Source organism: Lepisosteus oculatus, chromosome 4 (assembly GCF_040954835.1).
Source record: "Lepisosteus oculatus isolate fLepOcu1 chromosome 4, fLepOcu1.hap2, whole genome shotgun sequence".
Taxonomy (NCBI): Eukaryota; Metazoa; Chordata; class Actinopteri; order Semionotiformes; family Lepisosteidae; genus Lepisosteus; species Lepisosteus oculatus.
Window position 1 is genome coordinate 29,045,716 of NC_090699.1, and position 16,044 is coordinate 29,061,759.

Consider the following 16,044-nt stretch of genomic DNA (forward strand, 5'->3'; position numbering starts at 1 on the left):
AATTAAGATACAGGGTGTAAATAGCCAGCAGCCATATCACCCTGCAACTCACAACTGGCAGCCCACTGAAGCTAAGCAGGTGTGAGCCTGGTCAGTACCTGGATGTGAGACCTCCTGGGAAAAACTAAGGTTGCTGCTGGAAGACGTGTTAGTGGGGCCAGCAGGGGGCTCTCACCCTGCGGTCCATGTGGGTCCTAATGCCCCAGTATTGTGACGGGGACACTATACTGTAAACAGGCGCCATCCTTTGGCTGAGACGTAAAACTGAGGTCCTGACTCTCTGTGGTCATTAAAAATCCCAGGGCGTTTCTCGAAGAGAGTAGGGGTGTAACCCCGGTGTCCAGGCCAAATTTCCCCCTGGCCCTTACCAATGATGGCCTCCTAACAATCCCCCTTTCTGAATTGGCTATATTACTCTGCTCTCCTCCCCACTGATATCTGATGTGTGGTGAGCGTTCTGGCGCACTATGGCTGCCGTCGCATCATCCAGGTGGATGCTGCACATTGGTGGTGGTGGAGGGGAGTCCCCATTACCTGTAAAGCGCTTTGAGTGGAGTGTCCAGAAAAGCGCTATATAAGTGTAAGCAATTATTATTATTAAATACCTAATTTAGGCATCTGTTATCTTAGCATAGCAAAGCCCAGCCCAGTATGATTAGCTTGAACATTTTTAAAATAGCTTGCAGAAAATGGGGCATCATTTTTCATGTCTAGTGAATCTTAGGAAAAAAAGCACTTTGTGTGTTTGTTCTGTTTTATTCCCTCCAGTGCAAAATTTGTTCTTCAGTTTGTGGAAGTACAAAATCCTTGCGACACCCACAAAAATGAAAGAGTAGGCATTTAAAAGGAGGAAGTGAGTCAGTATTCCTACGTGTGTGTTTGTGCCAACATGAGAAGAGGAACACTTGGGTTGCCCTCCATTCTGGGATCCACTGTCTCTCTTATGCTCCTGGCCATACTGGAGACATGGTGAAATACACTGAAATAAACATTTATTCACCACTGTATGGCGCCTGACTGGCCCGATTCCCATCATGCAACAATAAATGTATGGATTTGGCTTACAAATGAAAGTAAGTCCGCTTGACTGCCATCAGCGGTTCAGTTTGTCAATAGCACAGGTGAGAGAGAGAGAGAGTGCACGAGTCGATGCACGTCACCTGACCTTTGTGACATATTGGCATGAAGACGGAACGTTCTTTTTGGAAGCAGCAGGAGTTTCGAAACAGATCTGATGCACGAGAGTGTTACTTCCTTTTTTCTCAGAAAAGGCACCTTTGTGGTTTTCCTGTTTTCAAAAGAGGCCATGCTGGCTGTCGGCACAGTGTTAATAGTGCAGAAGTGAGGCAGCCATGTCAAATTTGCAAAATCAGTGGCACAATCAGATTTTTCACTGGTGTATTAACCTCTGTGCTTTCTGACTACATCCACATGTGTTGTAATAATATCTCAACTTTATAGCTAGAAAATTTGAATTTTAGAACTTGTATTGTATATTAACTAAAAAGCATGAACAAAATCTGCAGTGCTTGATTTTTTGGCTGTTTTTTAGAAAAGCAGAAATTGCCAATTTTTGCAATCCACTAAAATGAAATTTAAAGCGCTTGTGAAGTTCTCAAGGAAGTCTGATAAAAGCTTGAAAGATTTGTGCTGATACTGTTGCAATACACAGCGTGTAGTATAAAGACACATTTTTCCAATATTTGCTTTCTGACAACATATCTGTCCCTCTTTCAGAACAAGATCTAAGGCAGTCTCTTGAAAAAACGTAAAAAGTCTTGAACCTGCCGTTTATAATTCTGCAGCACTTGTCTGAGTGAGCGGTGGTTTTGAAACTTGCAAGTGCTTATGAAATCAGCTTGGTTTCTTGCAGCAAAATGTGCAAAACTTGGATTGAACAAGGAGATGTCAGGACAGAAAAGCAGAACTGACTCACACTCCACGGAAAACCTCATCAAAAAGGAAAGGGACTTAGCTTGTGTTCAGTTAATATTGGAGCCAATGTCACTGTGTCTCATTTTTACGCAATCACCTTTAGTACATATAAAAATCTGCTTGTATTTTAGAAACTAAAGCTAGAAATTTCATCCCTTTATATATCCTGTGACTTAAGTGATTAAGATCCTTCAGTCTGTTATTACAGTAAAAAAATATGTTACTCTTGCCTCATACAATCTTCAATACGTGGTAAAGCCTTGAAACTAAAAAAAATGATTAAAGAATGTGATTTTAAACATTGAAGCTTTTACTATAAATAAGGCATGAGTCAGTTGTGCACAGTCTCTGCCCACTCAATGTAATTATAATTAAATACAAATAAATAATTTTATAGAGAACAAATTGTACAACCTCAAAGTTAAATTTAGCCAAAACATCTGCAGGGTTACCTCTCCTACTCCTGTAAGAGTGATATGGAACATTTAATGACCACAAGTAGTCAGGTCCTCTTAATCTGAAAGATGGTACCTCCTACAGTATACCAGACTGTTTCCAGTTTCTATACTGGGGCACAGGTTTGGAAATTCTGGTCCAAAATGAAGGGTGTCGCTTACTGGTCCATTAACACCACAGCAAGAACATGATTTTCCATAGAGTTCTATCCCACTTATAAACAATCCCAACCTTGCTTAATGTCTGAGATCTGATGAGTCAGGATAGAAGGTGGTAATCCTGCAGTCAATGTACTATGTAAACATGCAGCTTCCACTCTATATACTGTAGATACAAATACTGAAGCATAAATACAACAAAATCATAAAAGGGATACTTCTCTACTTCACCCTATCAATCGAGCCAGTAAAGTAAGAGTGAGATATTGCCTGACAGTACAGATACAATTACAGTCTGTCTCGGCTAAGGCTTGTGTGTTTTAGACTTCAAAATGATTTGTGCAACAGGCTGTAGTATATCCTGTGAAAATATATGCTTTGCCTCTGTTAATCCAGCAGAGTCACAAGCGAAATCTGTAAGTTTTGCAACGTGATCAGGGTAGCCCCTCCTGCCCCAGCGTCTCACCGAGAGGGGAGGAGTGCCGTCGTCCTCAACGGTGACGGACAGCCGGTAGGTCTGCTGCCGCTCGCGGTCAGGGGGTGAGGGTCGGGTGACTACCTCCCCGGTGACTCTGTCCATGCGGAAGGTGAGGTCCTCATTTCCCTGGGTGATGTAGTAGAATAGCATGCCGTTGGAGCCAATGTCACGGTCCGTGGCTTGAACCCGCATCACTGCAGTTCCTCCGCCCACGTTCTGCAGGAACACCAGCTGGAGTTTAGCATAGACGGACAGCAGAACACAGGTAGCACAAGTAGACAGGCAGACATATGGACAGACAAGCATGCAGTTATATAGATATACAGATTCTTAAGCAGTGAGTGGGAACTTCTCTATTAACACCTATTAAAAACTCTCTATTAGCTGCCCAGTCAAAATCAAAATCCCCACCTTGCTCCTCCCCTACCCTGCCTTTTACCTCCAGTCTCAAACTATCATTTTCTTCTCCGCCACCCCTGTGTCTCAACTGAATGCCGCCTTACTGCCCTCTCCCCTGTCCTCTCCCTCACCTCGCTGATGCTGACATTGTAGCCTCTTGAACTCTGGATTATTGGTGCATTGTCATTCACATCCAAGATGTTGATGGTGAGGGCGCGGTCAGTGTGACGTGGGGGAGAGCCGTTGTCCACTGCCCGGACCTGATCAGAGACAGAGAAAAAGATCAGTCCTGTCACAGGTGCAGTAAGCAGGTGTTGATCCGTGTGCTGAGGTACTAAGAAGGTGTGGGTGGGAAGAGTGCCATACCACCAGCAAATAGCGATCGATGGTCTCTCGGTCAAGCGGTGATACCACAAAGACCTCCCCATACGTGTTATTAGTGGTGTGGATCTCGAACACTTCTCTAATATTCCCTGCCACCAGTGTGAAATTCACCTGAAATAGAGAGGGAGGGAGGTAGGAGGAGGAGAGGTGATACATGTAGAGACAGACAGGTGGAGAGCCAGAGAGAGTGGAGTAAGAAAGGAGAGACACAAGCAGATAAAAAAGGAGAGAAAATCAACATAGTTAACCAATGTCTTTCTCTGTGTTGATCCACTTGTCGTCCTGTCAGTCAGTCTGTCTCTCTGTCTCTCCCAGTCTTTGTCAATTATTCTCTCTGCCTTCCCCCTCGCTTGTCTGTCGGTCAGACTGTCCATCCCTGTCCTTACCAGCCCATTCTTTCCAGCGTCCCTGTCTCTCCCCAGCACCACAGCCACCCTTCTCCCACGGGGTGTGTTCTCTGGCACGTCCACTGATGAATCAGATGTGATATCAAACTCGGGGCTATTGTCATTCTCATCCAGGATGGTGATTGACACCTGTTTGTAACCCAAACACCCGATGAGACAGAAATAGAGTAACAGACAGAGACATGCAGAGTTAAATAGAAGATAACTTGGATAACTCTGTTTCCCTTACCTAACCCATTGCTTCATATTACTCTGTTCCTATCTCTCGAACATGCCTGAAGAAAACTCCACAGCTGAAACATTGCATTTCTTTTATTTCTTTTTCAATATCGAATAAACTTCGACTTGCTCCCATACCATGAACATTCGGACCCAGCTCTCTGCTCTGACCCCACAAGACCTTATTAAACCTTACACCTTACTTGTAGAGAGAGGGAGAAAGAGATGTTACCTTCTGTAATTCCAAGCAGAAAGCAAAAAAAAAAAGAAATACATGGTTTAAGATTCCTCGCAAATGAGCCCTTCATTACAAAGTTAAAAATACTGCTTAATACAGTATGATGATTTTGGGAAGCACTCTCAGCTTAGTTGATGAGACATAAAATGACCAATAATACCTTGACAAATATGTGTTACTATTCAATATATTTTTATCTGATAAACATAAAGAATCTGGTTTGGGCTGCTGCCACTAGACTTTGGGGGACCATTCAGATTGTTTTTGTGTCTAAACTTAGACAGTGTTGGGAGGGAGTCAGAGGAGAGGAACCTGTGTCCGAAGTCTTACCACAGTTGAGTCCTTCTTGGGTCCTCCATCATCAGCCACAACTGTTAGTGTGTAAACATCCCCCTTCTCCCGGTCCAGCTGGCCCATCACTGTGATACGACCCTGAGAACAAAAATTACACGCAGAGTTCATACAGTGTATTGTGTAATATAGCTCTGAGAATACAGACATAACATGACAAAATACACAAAACGTTTTCTTCCCATGTGTTACTAGACTGCTGCTTAAACTACCGTGAAAAAATACAAAATTGTTTGCTTGTTTCATCTTTTCATGATCTATGCACTCTTACATAAAGGCCGTATGATTAGTTAAGGTTTACTGATGTACTCCAGAGATGGTGTTGACTCACAGTGACGCTGTCTATCTTGAAGAGTGCCAGGGCGAGTGGGGAGGTGTCTGGGTCGAAGCGGTAGGTGATCTGATTGAGGTTGTCAGCGGAGCGGGCGCGGACTTGCAGCACCTCAGTTCCCGTGGCGATGTTCTCAAGCAGTGCAGCCTCATAGGTGGGCTGGGAGAAGGCCACAGCTTCGTCCAGCTCATTGAGCAGTGTGACGTAAACGCTGCAGAACCCCCGGTGGAAGGGTGGGGCCTGGTCTGTGGCTGACACGTTCATCAGGTAGCTGGTCCGTGTCTCATAGTCCAGGTAGTCCACAGTGGTCACCAGGCCTGTGCTCACGTCAATCTCGAACTTCCTGTCTGCCCCTGACACAATGCTATAGGCCACTGCACCCCCATCACCTTAAGGTAGAGAAGATGCAAACATGCAGATGATGTATTATTGAATATGCTCACTTCCTACAAAGGTTAAGATCTATAACGCAGACAATCTTTCTACAGTCTTTCAAAGCCTTTTCTTTGACATTGGCCCTGCATTCTCCATTACTCAGTGGGCAAAGCATTGCTAGGGATGGGTGGGCTTGAGTTGGCAAGAGTATCTTCTGCTTCCTGCTCTACAGAAGCTGTTGTAAACTGCTGGGAGCCTTTGAGCTTGCAGCTGTTTCAGGAAAATGCGCATCTCACTTCCAATAGGTGCTAACTCTCCTGTTTCCTGTCACTCATTACCAGAAATGTAAAATGTTAATTACATTAGATCTACCTTCTCAAAACCTTTTATTAATCATTTTCCCCATTTTAATATAGAAGAGCGGAGTCCTCAGTACTGCGTACCCATGTCGCGGTCGGTTGCACGGACCACGATCACAGAGGTGCCAATGCCTGCTGTTTCTCTCAAGCCCAGGCGGTTATACTGTTGTTGGGTGAACACGGGTGCCTCGTCATTGGCATCCTCCACATACACTATGACCTGGCAGAGAGGACCCAGTTAGCAAGGCACACAGATAATGACTGAGCCACACGTACATCTGTAACATTAAGGGAACCTCCCACTGACTCTTATTCTATTTTTATTTACTATTCTGAACTCCACTACATAAGGTAAAAGTAGATTCTAACCAAATGTTGCACTTTTGGATTTATTAGAAAGTAGGGACATCTCCTCAGTTTCTCAGATCCTGCCCCTCATTGGTAGTAATACAGGCCTTCCCACTACCACATACACCATTCACTATTCTTGTAGGTAGTAGCTGGCTTTTAATGCTCATAATATTTGAAGATAAAAAATCCTTGACCTGTACTGAATCTGAATGGAATGGCTTTTCTCCCAGATTTCAACTTATAAAAATGGTACATTACATCATTCCTTAACAGAAGCAAGAATAATTAATATATACATCTATAACTTCCAACATACATAGTTGAAAATGTGTGAGTGGGAAGGCTTAATATAATTTTAAAAACTGTGCCATATATTAATGATATACTGTACAATGCTGATGACCCTACTTTCCACATACAACACATCTGGCTAAACCTGTATCCCCAGCCCCTCCCAAAACTATGCATTTTACCCGGACAGAGCTCCTCATGCGGCCCAGATCACTGTTGTAGGCCTCCACCTCCAGCACATGGGAGCTGCTAGTCTCTCGGTCCAGGGGGCGCTGTCCACGTGTCACAAGGCCTGTGCCCTCACTGATATTGAAGATGTTGTTGCTGTTGCCTAGGAGAGAGAAGACAGGGGTGGAATTTCAACAACATACAATGCGCTGCAGGGTCAGCACATTGATACAACTCTTTCCATCAGGAGAAAACAGCCCCCTAACAAGAAAACAATAACAACACAAACTTGAAATTATTTAACAAGAAATGACTCCAATAACTCAATCACTGTGATCTCTCACTGATATCTCAGTCATAAATGAGAAACAGATGCTCCATCTGCTCCTCTCATACTAGGCCCTAATCTCTCTCCCGTGCCTCAATATTTCCACTGCTGCATACAGATCTATTATTTTCTGCCACAACAACAGATGTACTGCACAATAGCAAAGATGAATTTAGAGAGCACATCAAAGTGCATACAGAGTATAGAAATAAAGTAATTAAAATAATAAGTATAAAATTTGGTCTCAGCCAATGGCCAGGACACAGTTCCTTCTTGGATAAGAGAGCACAGTGACTACTATTCTGCAGTTGTTACAAAGACAGCTGGATTCTCCTACTATCATAAGTAGTAAGGTTTGCATTCGTTCCTCATTTTATGGTTATTTATTTTCATAGCGCTTGTCGGTAGAATCTATTTCCCCAGAGAACCCTTGATGAAGAGCAATGCAATCTGCTGGCTGCCTGCACTTGGTTGCACACGGAGATTATGAGGCAGGTGAAGCTCACCAGACAGGATTCGGTACAGCACCCTGCCGTTCTCTCCTTCGTCGGCGTCTGTGGCTTGCACCTGCAATCACAGACACACACAGTCTTGGTTTTGGCCTCTCGGTTACCTCGGACTGTGAAGGGAAATAAACAGCACGGCTCATGTTTCTTGTTCATGAAATGAACAACATAAAGTCCTCATTCGTTTTCATTAGGCCCAGCTCACACAGCTGTGCTCCGCCACTGAATTTCAAAATCCAGACAAAACCTTGTTAATTTACACAACATTCACCCTGTTTACTGGAGAGGATAGTATATCAAAAACTTTATCCCTTCATGAGTCAATGAAAAATAACTGGTTTCAAGCTGCAGGGCAGTCTGTTTTTAAAATAACTCTAAACAGCTCACCGCAGTATATCTCATAAGATCAGTTAATAATACAGTACTTGTTATTTTACTTTCAATTTTATCAAGTTAATATTTATTTATTATGATTTAAATTGATATTACTCAGGCATCATAAAACACAACATAAAATCTGTTGCACGAGCAGTTTATTATACACTCCTGGCAGCTTGACAACAAACTAATCTCCGCTTAAAACAGCAACTGCAAATAAACATACAGTAACTGCCAAAAACAACTGCCTGGACATACTCAAGACAAACTTGATCGAACCAAACAATGAACCATGGACAAAACATCTCATTTTGGATGTAGGATCTAAATATTCACAGCTCACTAGGAAAGTGCGTTTGCAACTACATATTTACAGTATATGAATCTTGATCTTGTCTTTCTGACATTGCATATTCAAGACAAATGTAGGTTGCAAAACAAACATGCATAAGTGAGCCACTGGAATGGTTACTTTTGTGTTATTGAAGTATATTTAATTATAATCTATTTGCTTAATATTTCCTGTTTCTAGATATTATTTAAATGTTAAAGTTTTGTAATTGTAAAGATTTTAATGAGCAGTCATTTGTTGTACATCATATTTAAGCCAACATTAAGTTTTAATATTATTTGGAATTATTATTTTGAAGCAGCAAAAGTTAAATGTTGATACAATTGTTGCAACTAGTTGCATTTCATTGGGGTTCGTGTACTTTAATTACGAGCAACTTGATTCATATCCGATTTATTGTAACATTAAATACTGAAAAAAATATAAAGGCACACTTTAGTGTAAATCTTTAAACTGAAGTATATGTCTTACAAAAGTTTAAAAAAACCTTGTCCTATGAGAAGGTCTATAAAAAGCCTTTTGAAAATCTGAATATTGCGTGCTCCATTTGTATCTTTAACCAATCCTGCTTGTTCAAATCCTCTACCAAGTTTGTAAAACGAGACCCAGCATTTCTAAATCTTGGAATGGATGCAACATTATTTCTTATGTTTCTTAGTAATGATGGTGAAGTAATGCCTACTGAGTCTCTACAAGGGATATAGAGAATTAGTGAATTGACAGTTCCTGTTAGCGGAAGTGAAATTAAACCCTTGACATATTTTATTTAAATAATCTCTGTTATTTTTTACCCCGTGTTGTTATTTGAAGCTCATGTTAAGTTTATCACAAGGTTATTTGTGATGTTTTTTTTACAGTATAAGCAAACATTGCCTTGTTTAGGTCCTTAAACTATCTGATGCTGAAGAATTGCTATTTGTGTTAATAATGTCAAGATTAGACAGTTCTATAATAATAATAATTGCTTTCATTTATATAGCGCTTCTCTGGTCACTCAAAGCGCTTTACAGGTAATGGGGACTCCCCTCCACCACCACCAATGTGTAGCATCCACCTGGATGATGCGACGGCAGCCATAGTGCGCCAGAACGCCCACCACACACCAGCTATCAGTGGGGAGGAGAGCAGAGTAATGAAGCATAAATAGGGATTATTAGGAGGCTTTGATTGGTAAGAGCCAATGGGAAATTTGGCCAGGACACCTGGGTTACACCCTTAATCTTTTCTAGAAACGCCCTGGGATTTTTAATGACCACAGAGAGTCAGAACCTCGGTTTTACGGCCCCACTAACACCTCTTCGAGCAGCAACCTTAGTTTTTCCAGGAGGTCTCCCATCCAGGTACTGACCAGGCTCACACCTGCTTAGCTTCAGTGGGCTGCCAACTTGCAGGGTGATATGGCTGCTGGCTGGGTATCTACCACCTTACTATAGTCCCTTCTTTGTACTAAACTGGTTCCAGTATGTCAAGAATGCTGGGTTTCAAGTGCTTAATAAAACTGCTCTGGCTCCTGTCCTTCATAGCTTGTGATGGCTCCCTTTAATCTAGGGTAGATTTGAAGGTTTTCCTGTTTACATAAAGTACAAGACAAAAATAGTCTAACTCCAGGTTAGGTATGTACTGCTTAAATACAGTCCCAATAGAGATAATATGAGATCTGCTGATTTTAGTCTTCTCATTCTACCTAGGACCAGGGTTCACGCAATGGTTGACAGAATGTTCTTTTGTACAGCTCCACATCTATGACACTCACTGCCCACTTCCATTAGATGCCCTGCAACTGCTGATGAAACTATATTTTACCCTAGTCTTTAAATTATAATTTTGTTTTACACGTGGTTTTATTTGGTCAATTTGCTCAATTCGTTTCAGTGTTATTATTATTTTTCCCTTATATTTTTTATGAATTTACAGTTCGGGAGCTTTTTGAAAATGACTTATAATTAAAAGGATTCTAATTATAATGACCTGACCTCCTCTTCTAGATCACCTGACACACAGTGTTCTTGGTTTGACTGACAGCTCTCACTGTGTGCTGGCTCCTCCCCTATTCCACCCACCAACCAACAGGCTTAGGGCTGCAGGGTTTCCACAGCAACACCTCAATCACTTAACAGTTCACAGTGCCTGGGCCTTCTGAAAATTCCTCACAAATCAAAACATGGGTGAACCTTGACAAGCAAGCAGTGTAAGCAGCTGCAAAGTGCTTCCTTTTCTGTGTTTAAGCATTTTCATTATTGTCTTCTAAGGTTTTGCTGTGAACAAAAAGTATTATAATCCAAAAAAACATTAGCTTCAACCTCTTACTGGGATTTACCAACACAGTAATAAACCTGCAAAGTAACAAAAAATAACAACTAGCAAACTAGTCAATAGTGTATTTTGCCAGTAGTTTATTTCACACCATCTCGAGAAACAAAATAGCATTGAGAGATACTTTAAACACTTTAGAATTGTATGAAGACTGATGTAAAACTAGGTATAAAGACGTATAAAACTACATACAGTATGTGAACTGGAGTTTTTTAAAGGCAGCTACAGTTAACGTGCAGTTGTATTTACAAATGTGTTACTTATGCACAGTGTATGCTGTAGTAATTTAATAAATCAATATACATGGGTACATTACTATGATATTTGTTTTTTTCTGGCATCTCTTATTTGCTGACCTCCTGTTTTCCTATGTGACACAGGCATGTGCACACACTGCACTGGGAGACAGAGAAGCCCTGTCTGCACTCTGAGCACACTCATTAGCTTGATAAAGAGCTGCAGAGGAGAGGAGGGAGGGATGAAGGGAAAGTGTGAGGAGTGAGATTGGCAGGTAATGAATGGTCCATACAGAGTGGGCTATACCACCTTCAATACCAGAGAGGGGGGGGGAGAAAATTGAGCCTAAAAGTAAAAACAACATTATGACTGTATACACAAAGAAAATGAAAGGTAAAAGAAGCATCGATTAAAGTTAGATTATGTCCATGCACTTCATACAAACTTAAGCTCACTTCCACATGAATTACATTTTGTAAAGCATTTTTAAAAGAAGTTTCGGGGAAGGACACTAAGAAGTTTGTGCCGAGTTACTGCTTTATTTCCACCCCTGTTTCCCCAGGTCCTGAATCCTGATCTCATTCCCTCTTCTGCTCCTCCACTTTGAGCTCAGAGGAGAAGTGAAAAGGAAGGCTAGGGAGAGAAAGGGATAGAAGTTGATTGAGAGAGCAAGAGAGAGAGAGGAGGACAGAGTCAAAGCAGATACTTGTCTCCTTCAAGCGTGAGTGACAAGAGGTAACAACAAGCATGTTTTCTGTGCTATTCAGTGGAGGGGTGACTTGGGCTCTGGATGTGTGACCTTTTGGTGCCTGAGTGCTACAACTGACTGGCGGGTGAGAGGAAGAGAGAGAGGAGTCTAGTCACAAAAGAGCGAGGAGCTGGGGCTCAGAACTGCTGCTGCAGTCTGAGAGCAAGCCCACGAGGCCCGGCCCACAGAGCGATGCTCCTGCACACAGCTCAGCTCCAGCTGCCCTGAGGCGCTGGAGTTGCAGCACAACCGTGGAGTGCCCTGTGTTAATCCTGCACCGTGGGACTCCAGGCATTTCACCTGTTTTATTATAAAATAGCATTTCGTCGAGATGAAAGTCAGGTGTAAAATACTAGAAACTGAAACATTTAACATGCATGCTCTGCGCTCACAATTTTCAGACATCTGTTGGTTTTGAAAATGTTTTGCATTTTGCAGTTTGAGAGTGTTTGAGAGTGTTTACAGTAGCATCCTGGGGAAGGCAGATTGAAATTGATCACACCGGGGTATAATTTGGTCCAGCTCAGCTTGCCTGATGCCCTGGAGTATGAGCTTATGCCGGTGAGGTGGCATTATCATGTATTCTTATTTTGTTGTATTACCTTTGTCAGAGGTGACTTATTTCAAACTAAAGCACAGAATATAGGGAGAGAAGTACAAACAAGAAAGCAGTTAATGCAATGATACAATCACCAAAAAAACATACTGACTCAAAACGTATAGCCCCCAGTAATGTTTAAAAATTAAAGCAACATGGTACAAAACAGAAATATTTTTAAATAAAAAACAGAAGTAGCTAACATGCAATATATAGAGATTTTGATACAGAAATTATGTTATTTATTGGTGTTTTGTTTTTTAAAAACATGTATATTATCAGGCTGTAGGAATCTTTGTTGGGTATGAAAACTATAAGAAAATTAAAAGAAACAGACCTCATAGTTGACTGTTGGGTTCGTAACAGTTATTTGTAAGTCTGTAAGTCTGTCTTTGAGTAGCATTGTCTAACTGACTTCCTCCCCTGATTACAGACAGCAAGTGTGATCTTGGCTCAGGCTGGTATCAGCACTGTGTCCAGAGCCCAGAGATAACAGAAGCATGTGAGATGTATTCAGAAGCTGAAGTGTTTAGCACAACTCTATTATTAGAATGAGATTATCAGCCTTAACAATGTGTACTAGAATGTTCTTTAAATTAAGTAAATATTTACTGCAAGGAATGTCAAATGTGTAGCTGGGACTTTACACTGTCCTTTTCTAATAGGGTCTTTAGCTTCATCCAAAGAGGCACAGATCTGTATCCTAGATGAGACAGAAGTGCAACACACTTTATTGGCCTTTGAGTATGTGTACACCTTATGTACATGTGTGATGTGTTCATTACGTGTGTAATGAAGAGCCATCAGAATGTGTAAAAAGTGTGTGTACTGTATGTGCCAGCTTCAGTGTACACTTAGTCTTGATGTATTACTATGAACGTGTGGACAAATTCTGAAAAACTGCATATACTGTGTGTATCATGCCAAACAAATTTCATACATTTGCAGGTTTAACTAGAGTTGCCACTTAAGACATGTGATATACTGTAATTTGACCTTCTATGAATGGTTACAGAGCTGCTGGATGTGTAAATTTGCCTGCCTATAGATTTCCTCTTGAACATCACATAGCAATCCTATGGGTGGTGCAGTGGCTCTGTGGCTAAGGATCTGTCCCTGTAGCTGGAAGGTTGCCGGTTCGTATCCCATGGCCTGTAGAGGAATCCTACTCTGTTGGGCTCCTGAGCAAGGCCCTTACCACCAACTGCTCCAGGGGCACTGTGTAAATGGCTGACCCTGTGCTCTGACCCCAAGCTTCTCTCCCTGTCTGTGTGTGTCATGGAGAGCAAGTTGGGATATGTGAAAAGACAAATTCCTGATACAAGAAATTGTATATGGCCATTAAATTGATCTTATCTTTTATGTTTTAAGTTTTTATGAACAATTTCGGAATTCTCCGAATGTGTTCAGCATGATTCCAGTTATACTGTACATAAGTAGTAGGTAATTCCATTTGAGCCACACACAGTGGCTCAATGGGTCAGAGCTTATGCTGGTATCCATGCGTGAAGAGATCAGAAAGCACATGACTTCACCCCTGGATGGAACGCTGATCCATCATAGGGTCTCCCTCCAGCAATACAGGTTCCCATTTATACAGCTGGGTGGACTGGAGCAATTGGTTTAAAGTACAGTACCTCACTCAAGGCACAGCAGCGTCTGCAGCAGGGACTTTAACCTGCAACTTGTTACTTATGAGTCCAGACATTTACCTAATATGCTAGCCTTCCTGTTATACTTAAACATCCATGATTATGTATATTATATATACAGTATATGATGCTAATATATGTTTTAGGATTTGTGATACTAAAAATAAAGCCTTTTCCACACTTTTTGCACAGACTTCTAGGCTATAGTTTGGTGCTACAATCTGAAAAATTTTCATTAGAAATCTCTCTCCAAGCAGTTTGTTTTATGTACATTACCTTCTCTCTTCTCTCTCTCTCAGATTCTTCAAAATTATTTCTCTGTCTTAAACTGTTCATTGACCTAAGAACTCATATTTAACAACTTTGAATGAGTCACAACCTTACTAGATTTGTTGATATCACCAAGTAAAAATATATCTGCTACAAGGAACAAATTGCAAGAACAGGCATTGGGTCATATATATAGTACTGTGAAGAAGTTAAATCTCATTAGTATTTGCAAGAATTTCAAAAATGCTTAGTCTTTATTACCAAGCAAAATTGATTAAGCATTTTCATAGGGCAAACACATGAAAAGAAAACAATTTTTTGAAATAATAAAAATAAATTGATGCATGGGTTTGAACTGGAAAGAAATTTTGATATAGCAATAATCTGCTTACCATTATGATTCATTATTGAAATTAAAATTTAATATACATTTTATGGCAGAAAATGATTGCAATGCATATGTCACAGATGCCTTGAAATGTTTTTTCACTGTACATATATGCACCATACATATATATTTCTACATGCAGAAGAAACCAGAGGGGTCTGGAACAGCACACCTACAGTCCTTGCCAGTCGGTCACATCTGGAATTAAGACAAACACCGATTCACAACTGGACCATGGCAACAGAACACGTGTATAATACTGTAGCAACACCATAGTGATGAAAAAATCTGGTACCAGTCTGCCAATGTGCTGACTGGACGGGAAAGGGGAAAAAGACAGGAAGCAAGGTGTTGTACTGTTGGGGATACTAATGAGCTAACCAGCCTTGTGGCAGAGTGGACTGTTATTTTTCTTAAAATAATTTCATGTCCCAGTGTCTCCATACCTGATACGCTATGCTTAGTTCCTGCTGAATTAGAACCTGACATTTATAAATCTTACAGACCTGGGGGGCAGAGGGGTGGGTGATGGAGGTCACTTTTAATGAACTCAATTTGTAAAACATTGAAAAACCTGCCAAGCAAAAAAACTCATTTCACTTTGAAGTTAATAACTACATAATTGCTGAAATCCCCACCTAGAATAGTGCTCTCTTTTTCTAACCCTGCATAGTATATTTTTCCTTCAATAACCCAGACCTAACACTGATTCAGCTCCTAAGGCAGTGCGCTACACGCATCTCAGTCTGTGCCTTGCTTAATGGTACAGTGCAATACATAGGGCTGACTGCAATGCTAGGCTTCTGAATTTATGATGTGAGCATATAACAAGTGGTTTCAAATAAAATAGCAAATACTTATGTACTGTATTTTTTTTCAGACATTGAACAGCATTAACTATCTGTGCTCCAGTTTTAATAGAACTTCACAGAATTGACACAACATATGAATGCTGTGATGCTATTTTGTGCCTTAAGAATTTGTGACAGTTAGTGAAATAGAGCAGTATCCAAATTAAACAGCTATTGGGTATTGTCCTGCACTCATGCTGCAAGGGAAGCTGGGGTTTTGTGGTAAATCTGTATTGTGTATGTTGTGCAGGAAAGATGAGTGAGCTGGTCAATAGCTCTGCCGTCCCGCTGAATGACTCTTGGACGCTGCTCTCCAGATCCCCGCTGCCCACAGTGTCCCCTGTGCCTGTGCCTGACCCCCTGCCCATCATCCTGGCTGTGCTGTGTCTGTTTGTGCTCTTCGCCAGCTGTGCTGCCTTCCTGGCGCTGTGCAGGCCCTCGGCGCTGGAGAGAGCACGTAATGGGCACCGGGAAAGCATGCCTCACCACAGTGGTGACACCAGCGAGCCGCAGCTGCGCCTCT

The 16,044-nt window shown here is 41.5% G+C and overlaps 1 protein-coding gene across 1 annotated transcript in view; it reads right to left on the reverse strand.

Moving 5' to 3' along the window:
- cdh23 (cadherin-related 23) overlaps window positions 1-16,044 on the reverse strand; it is a 198,507-nt gene that overhangs the window by 39,822 nt on the left and 142,641 nt on the right. The window contains exons 28-36 of the mRNA XM_069189026.1: window positions 7,735-7,795; window positions 6,915-7,063; window positions 6,175-6,310; window positions 5,357-5,745; window positions 5,005-5,106; window positions 4,197-4,346; window positions 3,793-3,921; window positions 3,558-3,686; window positions 3,016-3,243 (exon numbers count right to left, since the gene is read on the reverse strand). Of these exons, the coding sequence (XP_069045127.1) occupies window positions 3,016-3,243; window positions 3,558-3,686; window positions 3,793-3,921; window positions 4,197-4,346; window positions 5,005-5,106; window positions 5,357-5,745; window positions 6,175-6,310; window positions 6,915-7,063; window positions 7,735-7,795 (1,473 nt within the window). The remainder of the gene's footprint in view (window positions 1-3,015; window positions 3,244-3,557; window positions 3,687-3,792; window positions 3,922-4,196; window positions 4,347-5,004; window positions 5,107-5,356; window positions 5,746-6,174; window positions 6,311-6,914; window positions 7,064-7,734; window positions 7,796-16,044) is intronic.